The 20,283-nt window shown below is 42.6% G+C and overlaps 1 protein-coding gene and 1 long non-coding RNA gene across 3 annotated transcripts in view; one reads left to right on the forward strand and one right to left on the reverse strand.

Moving 5' to 3' along the window:
- Positions 1-2,074: 2,074 nt before the first annotated feature.
- DISP1 (dispatched RND transporter family member 1) overlaps positions 2,075-20,283 on the forward strand; it is an 84,562-nt gene continuing 66,353 nt past the window's right edge. Inside the window, exon 1 of one of the 2 annotated variants that reach the window (XM_079969163.1) lies at positions 2,075-2,373. In XM_079969163.1, the coding sequence (XP_079825289.1) occupies positions 2,200-2,373 (174 nt within the window). In that variant the 5' untranslated portion in view covers positions 2,075-2,199. The remainder of the gene's footprint in view (positions 2,374-20,283) is intronic. The other variant, XM_079969164.1, reaches the window with a different exon arrangement.
- Positions 12,219-19,645, reverse strand: LOC307212285. The gene is made up of 3 exons (XR_013836939.1): positions 19,359-19,645; positions 18,048-18,120; positions 12,219-14,821 (listed from the first exon to the last, which is right to left on the reverse strand). It is a non-coding gene; the product is annotated as an uncharacterized lncRNA (long non-coding RNA).

The raw sequence follows: 20,283 nt of genomic DNA on the forward strand, positions 1-20,283 counted from the left end.
ATTAGTCATAATCGCTTCATGGGCATATCTTATTTCTGGATACTCAGGGAGATTCACAGCAAAGCATGAAAATAATGTAAGTATATCAACAGTACATTGTTCTTAATGGCACCTTCCTATTTTAAAAAAAAACCATTCAAAAGTTTCATAATTTAAAAGTTACACAATTGAAAACACTTCGGTATCTTTTTCCCCCATAATTCATTGCTAAAGGGAACAAAGTCAGATGTCCTGTGCCTTAGGAGGTGGTAGCAATTATATGCCAAATTGCTCCCCAGGTCTGACTGCCTGTGGTTGAAAACAGCATGCTTTTCTTCAAGTAAATGCAGGTGCCCCAGCTATATTCTTTCCTTGAGCATTTCACCTTTCCAGCATTTATGTAATGGATGAAAATTAGGGCTTAAATCCTTAATTAATTAACCAATAAAGCTAATCAATGGGAAAAAAAACCCACCTTTTGTTAATGTGACCCCAATAAACTGGAAAGCAGACTTTAAAAAACAACAAGCGCTTATATAAACTGCAGAGCACCATATTAAACAAAGGCATTATTCCTTCACACAGAGAGACATGTCTTTGCTTCTTCAGGCAAAGTCAGGACAGGGCAGCAGGCTGATCTGGATGCAGGCTTTCAACCTGTCTTGAACTTGGTTGCACTTCCCTCAAAGGACCAAGATAACAGCCTGGGGATTCTCCTGGAATTGGCAATGTCTATGGAATTGCAGCTAGCAGAAGTTGCTAAGAGTGCTTTTTACCAGCATCCCCTTCCCCGTAAAGGCCCTTCCACAAATATGCTTCAGGAGTCTTGGGGATGCTTCAGAATGAAGGAGGCTGAAGGGGAAATTGACAAAATTTGACCCTTATTCCCCTATCCGTTTCTACGAGCAGGATCACCTCCTAGCATGACAGACATGTGAAATGTCTATGTAATCCAAAGGGCAGTGCTACTTTATCATTCTTCCACAGCCATGTGAATCCACCTTTTCATTGAACTTCTTTCAGACTCCAACTGGATGCTAAGACTTAGGAGAAATTCATTTACAGTAACATCCAGCATACTCCCTGTGGTCAACTTGTTTGTGTGTGTGTTTCCTCAGTCTCTTTCAAATCTACCATTTCCTTCCTACTTTCCTTCCTTCCATATTCTACTTTGTTGTCCCCCCACTCATTATTTTTTGCCTTTGCTGTGCATCATCATCATTCACTTTCTTCCCAGGTGACTCAAAGCAAACAAAATATAAACTCTAGTCTAGAACAAATTATAGTAAACCACCAATAAAAATTTAAACAACACATGTTTCCCAATAAAAGGCAGGACTTGCAGATCCTGCCGTACAAGAGGCAACAAATACTTTAAGCCATTCAAATCATAGGCAAAACTGCATGTAATAAGGAACTTCTTTTGCCTGGTGTTTAAAATGGAAAAAGTTGGCACCAGCATGGAGCCCCCCTGGGGAGAGCATTCCACAAGTGAGGAGCCACCACAGAAAAGACCCCTTCTTTGTTTACATCTTCTGGATGGAAACCCAGGGAGAGGGTAGCCAGAAAAGGGATTCAGGTGGTGATTGCAGGGTCCGGGGTTGGTTAATATGGGGAGAGGCGCTGGAAGTTTACAAGAGGGGCTAGAGCTCCCTGCGTTGTTATTCATATGACACCATCAGCGTGCATAGCGCTTTACAGAGTATAAAAGGAGCAGATCCCTGCCCCGAGGGGCTTCCAGTCTAAAATTCAACACAAGGGCGACGCCAGGAGAAAGAGAAATGGGGGCAAGGCTTAGATGCCTATCCCACCCGAAGAATCCGGCATACATTCAAACCATGCATTTCAAGTATATAATCTAATCGTCCCAAGCTGCATTTCGCAATTCGATCCAGGTTTTTATGAGACCCTGAGTCAAAAAATGGTAGTATATCCCTCCCCTCCTCAAAGGGGTAAACGTATTAGAAAGGAGCAAGGGCACGCGCACCAGCCGCCAAGCTTTTCCACCTCTTCCTGCTCCTGGAAAACCCGCTGCCCTATACCAGCCGCGGCTGCAGCGAGCCTAGAGCGCGTCGGGGTGGCGCCACGCTCAAGATGGCGGGATCGCCTGCGCGCCACGCTCAAGATGGGCGGCTGCTCCCCTCCCCTCTCCCTCTCCCTCTCTCCCTGGCCCAGACCTCTTCCCGGCAGTGATTTCCGGAGCGAGAGGGATTCCGTCCCATGGTAACAGGGCCACGGCGGGGGACGCCAGAGGGGCTGCTCACTTCCTGCCCCGCAGAGAGACGCGGCGCGGAGAGAAAGGGAGAGGACGAGGAGGAGGACGAGGGCGACGAGCTCCACACGCGCCCCCTCAGCAGCAAGCCGGGCAGGGACCGCCCCCTCGCAGGGACCCAGGTAGGAATTGGTCCTGCGCTCCGCGGGGTGGGGACGGGCAGGGGGCTTCTGCCCCGGGGATTTGCACAGGTAGCCAGCGCCTCGGTTGCTGAGGAGGCCCAGCCTTGTCTGTGCGGACTGGGGAGGTGAGCGCGCGACTGCGGGGGGAGCCGCGAGGACCCGCTGGGGAAAGGAGGAGGAAGAGGGGGGCCCCGCTGCTCGTGAAGCCGCGTTTGGCCCAGCAAACTGGGGCTTGCATCTCTGCAAGCCTGGCTCTACGGTTGGCTGCAGTACCCTTCCTCCTAAATAATGCTAAAAGTGAAGAGTTGCGATTTTTTACTTACAACCGCCTCCCTCTTGAAGAGCTTAAGCATCTTCTCTCTCGGGTCTCAGTGACAACTCTCGTATGCAATTGTTTGCAAAGTGTGTAGAATTTCCTGTCTCTTACCCGCCTCACAAACCCCTTTCCAGTGGTGCATAAGGTCCAGCATACCCAAAATGAGCTTCACATCCGACTCTTTGTTAGTGCTGTATCCATCTTCTGGAACGGAGGAGGATTTCCTTAGGTAGACTGTTGCTTTCATCAGGTTTCACCCCAAATTTAGGTTTCATCACCAGAACGGCTTTGTTTCCCTGCACTCTTCACATGCAAACATGTCCTTTGTATGTGGTGTTCTGCATATTTTGGGGAGGAAACTTGACTAAAGTTCTGGCAGGCATAGTCAAGGTAGTGATGTTGATTTAGCTATCACGCTTGATCACTTTCTGGTTGGGGCTGATGGGAGTTGTAGTCCACAACATCTGGAAGACACTACTCTGGCTACTGCTGTGTTGAGTATGATGTGCTTCCTTTTGGATTCTAAATTGCACAAGGAGCATTGGAGGTGACGTGGGGAATTTAAGGGATCTTTTATTCAGCTAAATATGTGAAAAGAGCTAGGAAGGCAACACAGCCTGTGCTGTTCTCCATCTGTGTATGGGGACTTTCGTATAGCTCAGTTGTAAAGCACACATACCTTGCACAGAAAAGGTCCCAGGTTCTCTCCCTTGCATCCGTAGGAAGGACTGGAAAAGGCCACTGTCTTGAGAGCCTGCAGAGATGTTGCCAGTCATCATAGAGCTAAATGGACCAATGGTCTCAGCATATGGCCACTTCCTATGTTGCTGGTTGAGGACTGGACTCTGGGGATCGGAATTGCTGAAAAGGTGCTTTGTGAACTCTACAAATAGAGCTGTCTGGTCATGTTATTGTTAGAAACATCATCTGACAGAACCCTGTTCTACTTCGCAGGGAGATGGGAAATGTTCCACTGATGGCTCATTCTTTGATTCGAATAAGACTCCTTTAATTAGTTATTTTCTGTGATGCAGGATTTTTATTCGTGTGTGTTTGAATTGGGTATTAAGAGGGTGCTTATGCACACATACGGTATCTTTCTAAAGGGGCTTTTACAGATAAAAGATACATGTTGACTGAAGGTCAAACATGGAAGGTGGAATTTGAGGGAAAGGACCACATGGTTTGTCTGGTCCAAGGTTAGTCAATATGGTGCCCTCCAGTTCTTGTTAGACTTCAGTTTCCATCATTGTGACTGTTGGCCATTTTAACCTAGTGTCGCCTGCCTGCCCTAAAATTGGATCCAATTCCAAAGCCATCTCTGACACTTAAGTCAGAGACAGTAGGGAATTTCACTGCCTTTGGGGGTTAATTGAAATTATATTTAAATGCATTATCATATAAAGTTTCTGTATGCTGGGTCAGACCATTAATCCATTTAGTTAAGTATTGTTTACTTCGCCTAGCAGCAGACTCAAGGTCTCATTTGTTTCTCAGTCCTGGCATCTGAGAGCCTTTAATTGGAGGTCTCTGAGAGTGTACATGGGACCTTCTGTGCTGGTTCAGTGAGCCGCAGTCCCAATAATCCTTTGGTTAATTATTTGGTGTACAAGAAACTGCTACATCAGAATATTTACATTCCTGTGCTAAGCACATATTCAAAGCAAAGAAAGCTCTTTTAACTTTAGCCATAACATTTATAAAACGACTGCTGCTTGTCTTGGATTGTTCAGAATTAATAAAGGCTCTGGTCGTTTTATTACCCTGTAGTAGAAACAGAGGCTCCAGATATTATTCCACTTATTTATTTTTTACCTCAGAGGGGGCAAAATTTAGTTTGAGTTTGCAACAGGGATTGCATTTTTAAAGTACTGGAAGCTAAGGCTTATGTTCATCTCCCCTCTTCCAAATATATCAAGGCTTGACAGTATTTCTTCTATCATTGAGGTGGGTTAGAACATGTCATTTCCCACTGTTTGTGTAGTTTTTTTAAAAAATAAATACATTGACAACATTTGGTTTCCCCCTTAATTTCCCTTTTCAGTCCCCGCCCATCATAAAAGAACTCAGACATAGCTCATTGATACAAATGAATACAAGAGAAATAAATAAAGGTAACTTATTTTTATTAGGGACGTGGGTGGCGCTGTGGGTTAAACCACAGAGCCTAGGACCTGCCGATCAGAAGGTTGGCGGTTCAAATTCCCGCGACAGGGTGAGCTCCTGTTGCTCGGTCCCTGCTCCTGCCAATCTAGCAGTTCGAAAGCACGTCAGAGTGCAAGTAGATAAATAGGTACTGCTCCGGCGGGAAGGTAAACAGCGTTTCCATGCGGTGCTCTGGTTCACCAGAAGCGGCTTAGTCATGCTGGCCACAAGCATGTATGCCGGCTCCTTTGGCCAATAAAGCGAGATGAGTGCCGCAACCCCAGAGTTGGCCACGACTGGACCTAATGGTCAGGGGTACCTTTATGTTCCACATGTCAGAAGAACCTTGGCTGGTCTTCCCTTAAACGGAGGTGAACCTAGAGTTGCAACCCTTGGCATACTTACCGTATTTGTGAGTAAGTCCCACTGAACGTAAGCGGGATTTAGGTCTGAGTAAACTTGTATAGGATTTCATTACATGTATATCAACAGCATAGTAGGACCATCATAAAAATGTTATAAGGTGAACCTTTTTACGTATCGGTGCTCCTCAGCAAACCTACAATCATGTGAATTTCCTGAGTTGATGAATTTTTAAGGTAGAGCATGCCTAAATTAGAAACAAAACAATTATTCAGTAGTAATGTAAACCTTCGCACCTCATCGGCTATCCAGCTGATTTTAGTAGTTGCTTAGGTTTCCTGTTTGGAATGGGATGTAGAATTCTGGATACTTTCCAGCACATCTGGTGGAGGAAGAGGGGAAAGAAGCAACCCTTTAAACTCAGCCTTTCCCAGCCTAGTACCTTTCAGATGCTTTGAACATCATTACTGAACACTGGTTGATGGGAGTTGTAGTCCAAAAATATTTGGAAGGCACAAGCTTGGAGAAAGATGCTCTAACTTCTCTGTTGTGCCTCAAGGATTTTTTGTTAGTGAAATGGAAGTGGCCTTCAGCCATATTTTGGCCTGTTACTATTTCAGATATTGGGTTATCTGTGGCAAAAGACAGAAGGTGATCATCCCAGAATAAGTATGAACATTTCTTCTTCCCCCACACCCCCTGCTTCTGCACTGGAGATGTAGACAGTGTCAAACATTGGAACTCGGAATATGTTTTAAAGGGTTTTCCAGGAAAGAAGTACGAGTTCTTACAATGCTGACTCCTAAATCTTCATATTTTACAGCAGTATGTGTCAGTTTCCCACATAAAGCATCTCTTTTCAAATGCTATGTACAGTATTCTTCTTTGAGATTAGTCACCCTCTTAAAGTTGGCTAACAGACCAGAGTTAAGGTTTTTTATTCTTTTTCCTGGTAGCTTAAATCCTAAAGTCACAAAGTGATGGGAAACAGGTGGGGTAGGTATTCAGGAAGGATACAGTTTGTCACTCACATGCAATGTCTAATGAGTTGTACTGAATTTTTAGCCACGTTTTGGAACATTTCAGATAATTCCACTAGGTGTTAGCCAAGGGGTGTATGAATGAGCATGTGTGTGTTTGTGTGTGTATAAGAGAGACAGATGTCAGGTGACAACGTCTTGGAATATTTCAAATCTGTTGTCAAGCCTGCATGATTGGGATCATCTGAGTGTTCTTTTTCCCCCAGCAACCACCCAAATAGGGCTAGAGTTGTAAAATCTATGGGAAAAAAGCCTAAGCACAACTAAGTTTTGAAACCCTCCCCCCAAACTGCTCAGTTCATAAAATTTCAATAAATATTTTTCATCTTTCTGGAATCCTCTTCAGATGTTAATGGCTTGTACACAAAACTCTATCCTGAAGATTTGTGGCAGCTTAACAGTGTTTTAAAAGCATTAAAAAGCCTAATCAGTAAAAATAAAACCTACTATTAAAACTCTTCCACCATACCAGACACCAAAAGCCAGACTAATTTTTTTTTTAAAGCCTTAATAGCATTTCCAGAAGATGCTCACATGCTACTTTGGAGGAATCCCTGGGGAGGGGGAAATTGAGGAGCAGAACTGATGGACAGTGACTTAATGTGCTCTTGCACTCTTAAAAGTGGGTTAGTAACTTTTTGCAATATAAGTAGTATTAGAAATTCTCCATTATGTGTGGGTGTTTTTAATTAATGCTGAAACCATGTGAGGCTAAGCACTTATTTGCATGTATTGTATAGTATTGAAGAAGCTTCTCTCACAACATTTTCTGACTGTGACTTTTCTCTTTGTACTGACTGACTGCTGAGCTTGTTTTTAGAAGATATTTCACTCAAGCTTGTATTACTTCTCAGAACTAGTGATTTGGAACTGTTCTGTATCTGAAATAAGTCTTGAAAGTGGACCATAGTAAGTGTGTGTAGTTGAGCTGCATTTACATTTTAAATTTGCTAGTGTCTTGCCCATTAAAAGGTAAATGTACCCCTGCCCTTGCGGGCCAGTCTTGTCAGACTCTAGGGTTGTGCGCCCATCTCACTTAAGAGGCCGGGGGCCAGCGCTGTCTGGAGACACTTCCAGGTCACGTGGCCAGCGTGACAAAGCTGCTCTGGCGAGCCAGCACCAATGCAGCACACGGAAACACCATTTACCTTCCCGCTATAATGCGGTACCTATTTATCTACTTGCACTTAAGAGTGTTTTCAAACTGCTAGGTGGGCAGGAGCTGGGACTGAACGACGGGAGCTCACCCCGCCGCGGGGATTCGAACCGCCGACCATACGATCGGCAAGTCCTAGGCGCTGAGGTTTTACCCACAGCGCCACCCGCGTCCCTCTTGCCCAGTAAGGCCTTCCTAAAAGGTAAAGGACCCCTGACAGTTAAGTCCCATCGCAAATGACTCTGGGGTTGCGGCGCTCATCTTGCTTTACTGGCCGAGGGAGCCGTCCGCAGACAGTTTTTCTGGGTCATGTGGCCAGCATGACTAAGTCGCTTCTGACAAAACCAGAGCAACGCACAGAAACGCTGTTTACCTTCCCGCCAGAGCGGTACCTATCTATCTACTTGCACTTTGATGTGCTTTCAAACTGCTAGGTGGGCAGGAGCTGGGACCGAGCAACGGGAGCTCACCCTGTCGCGGGGATTCAAACCGCTGACCTTCCGATCAGCAAGCCCTAGGCCCAGTGGTTTAGACCACAGCGCCACCTGAATCCCAAGGCCTTCCTACACAGACACATTTTTAAATAAGTTACTTTCATCAGATGAAGGCTTATTTAAAATGTTGTCTCTGAAAAACCTATGACTGTTGTTATGAAATCCTTTAAATAAATGTAATTTCTTCACTATAGTACATAATTTTCCCCCCTCTGAAAATGTGTTGCAAACACGCAGTATTTCTATATAAGCTAAGGTTGAACCTTGACAAGATGGAGTTGCTGCAGACTGGAGTTCCCGGGTTTAGGAATTGGGTTCACAGATTGCTTTGGGTGGGGTTGCACTCTCCCTAAAGCAGGAATAGGGAATGTGTGGCCCTCCAGATGCTGTTGGACTATACCTTTCATCATCCCTGACAATAGGCCATTTTGGCTGGGGCTGAAGGGAACTGTCATGCTCTGTGTTCCTGGACAGAGATAGCTTAGTCACAGTAATCCATGCCCTAGTAGCTTCCCAGCTTGCCCACTATAAGCTGCTCTCTGTGGAGATGCCCTTGAGGGTGGTTTGGAGGCTGCAACTTGAGCAAAATGCTGTGTGGGTACTGACATATTAGTGGCATACACAATTTGGAAACATTTGCACTGGCTACCTGTTCATCACTGAGTCCAATTCAAGGTGTTAACTTTGATGTTAAGCTCTGGACTGTTTGGGGCCATTTAGCTGAAAGACTGCCTCTCCTGATATTGTGAGTTGAGATCTGCTGAGAATACCTTGTTGGTTGTCCTATCATTATACTTGGTGGGAACCTGGAACACGGTCTTCTAGAATGTGGCACCGTGGCTCTGAAACACTCTTCTTCCCTGCTCTCCCTCTCCCAATAACAGGCAGACTCCTACAATGGGTGGATTCTGACAGGTTAAGGCATTTCTGTTTCACGCTGACTTTGAACATCATTAGTGACTTAGGATTGAATTGTTATTAGATAAAGGATTGAATTCTGTACTTCTAATTTTAACTAAGATTCTTTTTTTGTGTAATTTGGCTTTGTATTATGTGTGTATTTGTACAAATTATAACCACAGGGTGAAGGATGGGATATAAATTGCTTTAAATAAAAGAAATATAGAAAACTGCTTGAACATTGTGAAAATGTTTAGTAGGACAGTAAGCCCGCAACTTACACACCTAAAGCCAAAATAGTGTATAGTCAAAACACATTGGGTTCAATGGTGGGTGGGATTGCCAAAGTAATTTCCCGCAGAACCTCATCCTCTTTCTGGCCCCTTTTTATTTATATTTTATTTTTTGCCGCGTTTGTAAAGCTGAATGTACACAAGTTGTGCAAGTTGTGAGCTTACTGCATTGCATTGCACATTCTAGTTACAAATCCACAATTTTAAAACCGTAACCACTTAAAATGGTAAAATATTTGCGCCTTGAGAAACAGGAGAAGTGAATTCTTCTGTTCCTTTTTAAGTTAGGTGTATTTAGTCCTAGAGTAAACTTACTTTAAAATTCAAGGCTCTGTTGGGGGGCTAAAAAAAATAAAAAGGATTAACTGTGGGAACAATTCACACACCTCCGGTTTAGCTGGAATGCTAAAGAATGATATTTCTCACATTACAGTTGTGCTTCAGGGTTAATGGCTGATTTAAAGGTGTGAACTAAGAATGCTTCATTGGAAACCTTGTGTGTCTTTAAGTCTGAACAAAGAAAATGCTTACTAGTCTATTCAAACAAAGTTGCTAGTTAAGACTTTGCCATAGGCTGCAAAATTGCTTGGTAGATATCCCCTTCTTCTGGCAAAAGATGCTCCTAACTGGCCAACATTGTCTCAGAACTCTCTACTGTCTCAGAATTAAAATGCAGCACTTCTTAATCCTTGTTTGTTTACTGTGTGCCATTCCCCACATCAAAAAGGCCATTTAAACTTCTATTCGAAAATCTTGCCATTTCTTGGTCTCCTTCACCACTATTATTTATAGCCTGCAGTGTATTGATTGATGGGTTAGGTTAATCAATTTTTAAAGAGTGCCCCATATTAATTGGGTAGTGGATTTTTAAGAAATTCTGTGACTCTCAGGACTGAACTATGTGTTCCTTCTACTCTTGTGGTGAAACAGCATAATCAATTATAGACGGGAGAGAGGAAACAATTATGTTGGAACATTCAGGGTTTGTTAGGGTTTATTTTTTGGAAAAGTGGCCTAAAAATAATACCATACAAATTTGTCTATCTAGGTTAGAGTATACAGTGGATGCTCAGGTTGAGAACATGATCCGTGCGGGATGCACGTTCGCAACCCGCAGCGGCATGTCTGCACATGCACGGGTTGCAATTCAGCTCTTCTGTGCATGTGCAAAGCACAGTTTAGCGTTTCCCTCAAAACCTGGAAGTAACCTGTTCTGGTACTTCCAGGTTTTGGTGGGTCCGTAACCTGAAAAAAAGCATCTGTAACCCGAGGTATGACTGTATATGAGTGAGCTTGCTCCAGTGAGAGATTATTCTGGGTTCCTTTTTTGCTAACAATACTAGAATTATAAGAGGGTTGGGTTGTTGTTTTTTTAAAAGGTGAGATGAGGTGGTTGAGTGATGGGTGGGTCCGCTCACCTGTCAAAACGACCCACAGGGTGGGGCAGCCCGGCAGCCAGCCAGCCAGATCTTTTACCCCACATCTCATTTAGTGGGTTTTATGTGGGACTTGGGTGGCTCTGTGGTCTAAACCACTGGGCCTAGGGCTTGCTGATCGGAAGGTTGGTGGTTCGAATCCCCGCGACAGGGTGAGCTTCCATTGCTCGGTCCCTGCTCCTGCCCACCTAGCAGTTCGAAAGCACGTCAAAGTGCAAGTAGATAAATAGGTACCGCTCCGGCGGGAAGGTAAACAGTGTTTCCATGTGTTGCTCTGGTTTTGCTAGAAGTGACTTAGTCATGCTGGCCACATGACCCGGAAAAACTGTCTGTGGAGAAACGTCGGCTCCCTCGGCCAGTAAAGCGAGATGATGAGCCCAGAGTCGTTTGCGACTTAACCTTTACCTTTACCTTTTATGTGTGACTTCAGATAACTGCATATTTAATCAAGAATTGTGGTATTAGCAAACAACATAGCAACAGCCCATTTTTTCATGGTATGGTGTGGTATAATGTTCTCATAATTTGTAGCTGAGGAAATGAGAAGAAAAAGAGAGTACATACCACACACACACCCCATCAGCAGGTTTGCTTATTTGGAAGTATATATCTAGGATTGCAGCCTAGGAGATGGAAAGGGTGAATTAATATCTGCACATCTAAAACTCAGCACAACCATAGTGTCTTAATGAATAGCTATGTGAGCTTTGCTTGAGACTGCCAGGAATTTAAAAATTCGTATTGTTGGAGTTTAATTGCAGGAGTAAAGATTTAGCTAGATTACGCAACGCTTTAATTACATAAGAAGATAAGCTGTCCCAAGGTTTGTCATTATCGTAAACAATAGTCCTCTGAAATTTTACTATTGGTAACTAAAAGATGTCTGTAAAAAAAACTGAATTCTGTTGCAGTTGAATGTAATGTCCCATTGACAGTTTTATGTAGATGCTTAGAGCTTTGCACTACTTGGAAGTAAGCCTTCCCAAGTTCAGGGGTGGTGGTGTTGCTTGCTAGTAAATATCCCTAAGATTGCAGCTTTACAGTTTTTGGAACCAGCCCCTCATGAAGTAGACTGCTATGTCTGAGAAACTTGTTCCTGCTTGCTTTCTAAAGTGTCACATTGGCTTCAGACATGCCTGCACATCATGCATGCTTCTTTGTCCAAAAGGGTTCTTAAAATATAGGTTTTCACTTTGGCATACATTCACATCTGAATATTGTTTTGCCTCTAGTGCTTTTTATGGCTTGAAAGCTGCCCCCCCCCCCCAATAGCTGGCTTCAAGCACTGCTTAAAAAATGTCTGTGATTTATTTATGGCCTTCTAGAAAGTGACTAGCAAGATGTAAAGAAAACTATTTTGGATCAGTTCTGAAGAAAACACATGTGGTGCTTGCTTTTCCCTTTCCCCTTTCTGCAGTGTTCACCCTTACCCCAGTCTTCTTTATTTCAGTTTTGTGTTGGCTCTGGAGGTGGTGGCTTCTTATCTAAAGTTGGAAAGTCATACCTGTTTTCATGCACTCTAGAACAGATCTACAAGCTTTATTTCTTCAGTGGTTAACTGTGGGATGGTGACTTAGCCTCTCTACCAGTACCAGCTAAAAGGCAATCATAAAATATTCCCAATTGAATTTTTAATTTTTTCAAATATTTTGAAATTTCACCAATACTTAATACGGTACTTATATTCTGCTGCTTTTTACCCATTTGAAAACCAGTGCTTGCTGTTTGTTCAGTAGTACACTATATCTATATATATTGCTTTAATGTACAGGAAGAAAATCAGAACAATCTATCTACTCAGAGGTAAAGTCAAATCTGCACAAATTAGTTTTATGGATGAATATATTTCAAGCAGCAGATGAAACTGCTTCAGTCATCAGAGCGCTGCTTATCTCCGAAACTTCAGACAACAAGTGGTTAATTGTGAAACGCTGTATAAACTGATAAAAGCATTGCTGTGGAAGAGCATGTGTAAAATTATAAATCATCCTTCACAACCAATGTTGGCCATAGCTCTGAAAGACACTTAGGCTGGAAACACATCAGAACTGGATAAAACCCGTAATGTGTTTCTTCATCACCTTAGATCACGAGCCAAATACGTACTGCTCCATATCTTCAACAGCTGCCTGGAATGCTGTGCCAATCCTAAAACGCTGTGGAAGGCAGAATTTTATTGCAGGAACTAAACCTGGCAAAACTGTTTTGCGTGAGTTTTTCAGTGACATGTCCTATGGTTAATCTATTTCAGCCTTGAGATTCCAAGCAAACTTTAGAGCAAGTTACTTGGCTAGCTAAAGATTTTTATTGATTTCCTCCCCTGCCGAGCCATTGTGCTATATATTATGCTATTCTGCCGGGGTTCCTGAGTTTAAATTTGCCAGTTTGAGCATATCTTGTCACTCTTGAAAGATCTGCAATGCACCAAATTGTTCCTGGACACATTTCAAAGTTCTGATGTTAAAACCCCAAATAATTTGAGACCTGGTTATTTGAAGGACTGCTGTTTCCCATATGAATGTGTGGTGGGGTTTTTTTTAAAAAAAAAAAATCTTAGAGAGAAGAGGTACATCTCTAGGTACCTGAGAGAGAACATGTGCTTCCCAGCAACTGATATTGAGAAGTATGCAGCCTCTGTTACTGGAAGTACTGTACAGTGGTACCTCAGGTTACATACACTTCAGGTTACAGACTCCGCTAACCCAGAAATAGTACCTTGGGTTAAGAACTTTGCTTCAGGATGAGAACAGAAATCGTGCGACTGCGGCGCAGCAGCAGCGGGATGCCCCATTAGCTAAAGTGGTGCTTCAGGTTAAGAACAGTTTCAGGTTAAGAACGGACCTCTGGAATGAATTAAGTACGTAACCAGAAGTACCACTGTAGTACATAGCCGGTGAAGACCTCTTCATTTGTAGCATCATGTCTGTGAAATGCCTTCCTTACACGAGGGGAGGGCACTTAACATTGACTAAGGTAACAGTGACTGTACCTACTTACTTAAGAGTAAACCCCATTGAACCCAATATGACTTATTTTTGAGTAGAATGATGTATAGGATTTTACTGTTCGGCACAGAGTTAAAACTTAATTTTATCAATATGTGGTTACTTCAGGATTTGCTGTCTTAGCAGCTCTGCTTCCTTACCGTTTCTGACTAAATGGTTTAATTTTGTTTGTGTTTCACTGGTTATGCTGCTGTTTTTTATTTTTCTCTCTAATGGTACATTTCAATTTTTTTATAGGCTGCTTTGTAGATCTTTTGATGTAGAAAAGTGGGATACAAATGTTGAAATAAAAGATTCCTCACATATCTTCCTTAGAACAAGACTTTTGAAATGTCCAGTCGCATGTACTTTGATTTTATTGTTCTCAACAGCTCTTGCTGACTTCTTAAAGACACACTCAAAACATTTTAAAATTAAACATCTTAAAACCAGAATTAATAAAGTTGTCTCAGCATGATGAGGAGTGTTTTCTCTAGGATGTTAATAAACTGACTTGTCTATATTGTACACATTTACACTCGAAGACCCAGTGAACTCAGTGGGTTTCGCCTCGGATGATACATGTATATAGGATTGCACTCTGAATCTTATTGCAGTGAGCAACTTGCAGTTTTGAAATACATGTACAATTCAGTAAAACTTGTATTCAAATATTGTGTGTCTGAAGCAATTTCGGCCAGGAACTTAAACATCACATATTTCTCCCTGTGTTAAACTTGGTCGATAATGACTCGTATCTGTGCATAGTGTAGTGCTGGCTCTATGTGTTCATCTGAGCAAGTGGAAGTTTATTCAAACCTTTCCCTTTTAAGTGAAATCCCTGGTGCATTACATGAGCTAAAACAAATTCAGACATTTGGTTTTCATTAGCTTTGTAACTGAAACAAAAACATATTTAATCCCAGAGTATTTTGAAGTTAATGTGCAACTTTGCTGGGAAGGTATTTAAACCGTGGTATCAGTTGCAAGTCGGCCACATGCCAATGTCTCAAAACTGTCACTGAGCAAGATGTTAAATTACTTTTAACGTGCGCAAGATTACATTTGTGTGGTGTAGTGGTATGAAGAGATTTGAGTGAGGTGCAAGAGGGGCTTGAGAACAAAAGCAACTGGTGAAAAAAGCAACTGATAATGAAATGCAAAACCAACCCTTGCAGTTGTTTCTGCAATGATGGCTTTCTTGTGGCCATTGTGCAATTTTGTCAGCAACAGGCAGGAGTCTGAAGGGTGGGCAGAGGAGGCAGGGGACAGGAAGATGACCCAGAAGAAGGAGCTGGTGATTTGTGGGGTTTGGTGCTACCTGTGAGGCAGGGGGAGAAGAAGAAGCTGGGCAGACAGAGACAGAAGAAAAGCAGGCAGAGGGAGAGCTGCAGGGAGGCATAGAAGTGGAAGAGACATTTTCACAGAGAGAGTTGGCTCTTTAGAATCTCCTCCATCCCACGGTCTCCAAGGTCAAGGAGGGGCTTAAGGGGCGACAGGAGCAGGTGGAGATGCCTCACAAGAGAAGTCGCTTGTGCACGCCACATCAGAAGAGAGGGTCTAAATCAGTGATGGCCAAACTTGTTTTGGGACTACAATTCCCATCATCCCTGACCACTGGTCCTGTTAGCTAGGGATGATGGGAGTTGTAGTCCCAAAACAGCTGGAGGGCTGAGTTTTTGCCATCACTGGTTTAAATGGTCTGGAGGAGGCCTGGTGCTCCAACTGCTGGGATGGAGCACAGGTCAGAGGAAGGAGATGTCCAGCTAGCTATTTAGCAAGAGCGGTGCTTGAGATTCTTGCACTTAGGAGCTGATGTATTCAAGTGCTTTGCCAATAAAGAAGTAAACTTCCAATTGCATGTCCTCCTTGCGGGGGACTGGATGTGCTCCGGAAAGATTTGTCCTTGTTATTCTACTTGGGAGTATTTAGTTTTAAAGGAAAGGAACTAGGTCTGTCATCTCACTAAGGAAATCTTAGCTGGATAAAAAGTTTTAATTAAATCTGCAGGAATTGGCAAATGAATTAAAAACAAGGGAAAATATACCTTATTTGTGGGGGGAGGGTTTTTTGTTATGGCGATGGATATGTGTGTTATAGCAGGCAACCTCTTAGAAGAGGCCTCCTATATAACAGTGTCAGGGGGAGGGAAAGATCATGCATTTTCCAAGATGGTGCCCACCTCCTGCAATTTTCATAAATAATTGTGTTAGAGTTTTGTTTTTCTTTTGAAAAAATCTGGGAAACATTTCTTAAAATTCCAAAAAAGGACCTTGACAATCAATCTACCCAGCCCTGCAGACCTACAAAAAACCATTGTGGACAAAGTCTGTGGAACAGCAACAGGAAAAGAGGGCATAATGGAGAAGTGATGAGGATGAGAGATCCCAGACAGGATGCAACATGACCAAAGAAATGGAAAAATGTATAGACAGGAGAACACAATGTGCTGATACAGGATGTTTGGATTGAAGGAGCATGCTATTACGGGCAATTATCACGTAAAATACTATTTATTGTTACTCATTTATATACTGCTTATATGCCAAAGTAGTTTCTAAGAGCTAATAATAATAATAATAATAATAATAATTTATTTATACCCTGCCCATCTGGCTGAGTTTCCCCAGCCACTCTGGGCGGCTCCCAATCAAGTATTAAAAACAATACAGCGTTAAATATTAAAAACTGCCTTCAGATGTCTTTTAAAGATAGGATAGGTACTTATTTCCTTCACATCTGAAGGGAGCCTGCCAGCTATTCATCTGAGAACTGCTCTCAGTGTAAATTATGACATCATCATCATAATTATCGAATGGTAGAATGTTAGAGCTGAAAGGGACCCTGCGAATAATCTCAGCCAATCCCCTGGAATGGAGGATTATACATTTGTCCCATACATACAGGGATCAAACCTGCAACCTTGGCATTATTATGAATGTTTTCTACCCAGTTTCTTATATTGCTTAAGGGATAGTGTATGTTACTGATGGAAAACTATAGAGTGACTGCACAATGTGTTTTTTGTTGTTGTTTAGTCAGTTAGTCATGTCCGACTCTTCATGACCCCATGGACCAGAGCATGCCAGGCACTCCTGTCTTCCATTGCCTCCCTCAGTTTGGTCAAACTCATGTGAGTAGTTTCGAGAACTCTGTCCAACCATCTCGTCCTCTGTCGTCCCCTTCTCCTTGTGCCCTCAATCTTTCTCAACATCAGGGTCTTTTCCAGGGAGTCTTCTCTTCTCATGAGGTGGCCAAAGTAACTGATTTTTGAGGTACTATCCTAATTGAATTATTCATATTTCCTTACCCTGATTATTTATTTATTTTATTTATTTATTGAATACATTTATATATCGCTTAATACCAGGACAGTCTAAGCAGTTTACAAAAAGAATAGTGTGTGTGTATACAAACAATGAAACTAAAATACTGCAGTATGAGATAAAACAGTAAAATCTCCCCTCCTGCCCGAAGGCAAGAAACACAGCACATTTCGAAAACATCTGAAGAGTCAGCGACCCCTTTGCTTTGTTGCAAAGGTTTCAAATTCTTCTCTTCAAATCATATAAGTTATTTTGGTGTCACATGAACTGCTATGTAAGTGGATGCTTGCAAAATTGGTCTTTTATGCCTTGGAGGGAATAGTTTAGCAAGAAGAAGAAGAAGAAGAAGAAGAAGAGGAGGAGGAGGAGGGAGGAGGAAGGAGGAGGATAATTTTAACATGGACCTGTCTGATGGAAGGTGTGAGCAGAACAGAGAGGGATGCAATTTTTAGTGACTGCCCCCCACCAGTCCCTGAACTTCCCTAAATTTACTCTGGAGGGTTGTGGAGCCCAGAGCAAATTTTGGGGGTGCAGGGTGCTTCAGAGGAGAGAGAAAATCTCCCTCCTCTTCCACCTGACTGATGCCTTCTATCAGCAAAGGGCAACAGCACCAGATACCCCCGGTTCTTCTTTATAGCAGCTCATTGGCTATCTTGACTTGAACAAGAGTTATCTCGGGGGGGGGGTGTATTTCTTTAACATTCAGGAAAAGGGCCAGGATCCTTTCAAAACTGTTTGTAGATTTAAGGTTAGGTTTGGAAAGTTCATGGTGAACATACCAGTTTGATGTTTAAAAGCACAATATATGTCAAAATGTCTTCAAATAATTGGGCCTTAATGGCAAAGTTCTGACCGTAACTGCCAGGCAGAAACAGCCATCTGTTCTCCATGTCATTTCATTATTTTCATGCATGCTTGAACCATCCTTTGATTTCCACTTGCTTACTCCATTTCCTTTGAACTAATGTGCTTAATAATTTTTAGGAATGTGAAAGCCTGAAGAATTTAAAAGATGTATATTGGTGTCTCTTTAAGGTAGCAAATTGGAACTGACAACCTTTAAAAGGTTGTAATATTAACTTGAAGCTTTTTATTTTTCTTTGAGAAGTCAGATTAAGGATGCTCAAGATGGAAATAATCCAGTTTTGCTTCTAATGCAAGTTTGCCAGCTAAAATAGGGCAAATGTGCTTCCAAAGCTAATGTAGAAGTGGTCAGAGTACCTTTGCGGAAGAGCTGCCTATTAAAATCTTCACACTGTCAGGTCCTTCAGGCTTCTGATACTGTTCTCTTTTACTGCAGGAAAGATTTCTGATGTCAATGCACTATTCCTCTTTTTTTTGGGGGGGGGGTCATTTTATAGTTCAGTACATTGCAGATCTTCGATTTATTCAGATACATTTCTGAATTTCTTGTGGCTCTTTCTGTGATGCAACTTATTTGCACTTCCTTTTAAAAATCGAAACTCCAGTTTTGGAGAGGGGTGGTACAAAAGCGTTTTATTATAACTCACCCTAAGAAAAAAAGAATGTCAAAAATTACACGTATCTGAACTGTAATATTAGATTTTGTGTGTATTTACTACATTTTAACAAATACATAAGGGACACGGGTGGCGCTGTGGGTTAAACCACAGAGCCTAGGACTTGCCAATCAGAAGGTCGGCGGTTCGAATCCCTGCAGCGGGGTGAGCTCCCATTGCTCGGTCCCTGCTCCTGACAACCTAGCAGTTCGAAAGCACGTCAAAGTGCAAGTAGATTAATAGATACCGCTCCGGCGGGAAGGTAAATGGCGTTTCTGTGTGCTGCTCTGGTTTGCCAGAAGCGGCTTAGTCATGCTGGCCACATGACCCGAAAGCTGTACACCGGCTCCCTCGGCCAATAAAGCGAAATGAGCGCCGCAACCCCAGAGTCGGTCACGACTGGACCTAATGGTCAGGGTGCCCTTTACCTTAACAAATACATTGTGGGAAGAGCCAACAAAGTTCAGTATATAGTTGTAATGGCTTTTACCATACTTTTTCCAGTAAACGTAATATTCTGTTTCATTTGGGGGATTTTCTGTTGCTGCAGCACAATGATGATCTATGTTTCCTTGATGTACCTCCAGTGTGCCCATCCAGTGCTAGTTAAAATGTATTCTTTATTACCTCAGCAGTGCTGAGCCAATGGATTTCATTACGGAACCATTAAGAAAACACCTCTTACCTTTTCTTCTACAACAGAAAACTTACCGGTACTAATCCAGTCCGGTTTTTAGAAAACAGAACAGAACAACGCTACTCCATTGTGGGCTTGGATGTTGCCTTACTTTAGAGCAGGGTTTCTCAAACTTGGGTCCCCAGCTGTTTTTGGACTACAACTCCCCTCATCTGTAGCTTACGTCATGGATGATGGGAATTGTAATGCAAAAACAGCTGGAGACCCAAGTTTGGGAAACCCTGCTTTAGGGTAGGAAACTTCCAGCCTGTGGGCCTGTTCTGGCCTGTCATGGGGTCCAGTTGGCACATGCCATTTCCCCCAAACCATGCTCACCTGTCAGTCAGGTGATGCTTGTGGTATGCAGGCTTCAGCTGTTGTGGAATGGAGAAAGAAGTGATTTGCCAGTGCGTTGCTCAGAGCTTCTTAAAGTGCTGAGCATAAGGCTAGCAATGCCCCATGAGCTGTGGTATCCAAGGTATTTTATTTTGATGTCTCCAGACAAAGCAGAGGTATCATAAAGCTATCATAAAAAGCTGAGAGAATGTTTCAGTCCTGGATGAGAATGGAGAATGAGAATGGAGCTGTGAAAACATATTTGCAAAGGGCGAGGAATAAGAAGAAGAAGAAGAGGAGTTTGGATTTGATATCCCGCTTTATCACTACCTGAAGGAGTCTCAAAGGAGGGTGGGACTACTGTAGGACTAATTGCAGTCATCAACAGGTTTACCATACCCACTGAGTCAATCACTCATCCCCTACTACCCTTCTGAGAAAAACCTCACCCCACCCTCCCACTATATATAAGGGTCTGGTGACTGCATGCACACGAAAGCTTATACCCAGAACAAACTTAGTTGGTCTCTAAGGTGCTACTGGACAATTTTTAAATTTTTAAATTTATTTCGACTGCGTCAGACCAACACAGCTACCTACCTGAATGTAAATCTACGGACTGCAATATGAGGGAATTGTAAAGGTGGTGTATTTTCTTTTTTCTTATTGCTGATTCTGTTTGGTGCAATAAATACTATCTGGTCCAGTTTGGGCTACTAAATTGTAGTTTGAACTCTGCATCAGGCAGAATGGAAAATAATCAACTATATGGAGACCACATTATACTCTCATGGTTTAAACCTCGGCACAGTAGGACGGAATGCTCATAGTGGGTTAAATCTTTTTGCAAGCATCTATAGTCTTGTGACTGAATCCTAATAGATGGTATTTTTCTTGAAACTGGATTTCCTTTCTATGTCTCTAT

The sequence above is a fragment of the Podarcis cretensis genome (genome assembly GCF_951804945.1).
Source record: "Podarcis cretensis genome assembly, chromosome: 3".
NCBI lineage: Eukaryota > Metazoa > Chordata > Lepidosauria > Squamata > Lacertidae > Podarcis > Podarcis cretensis.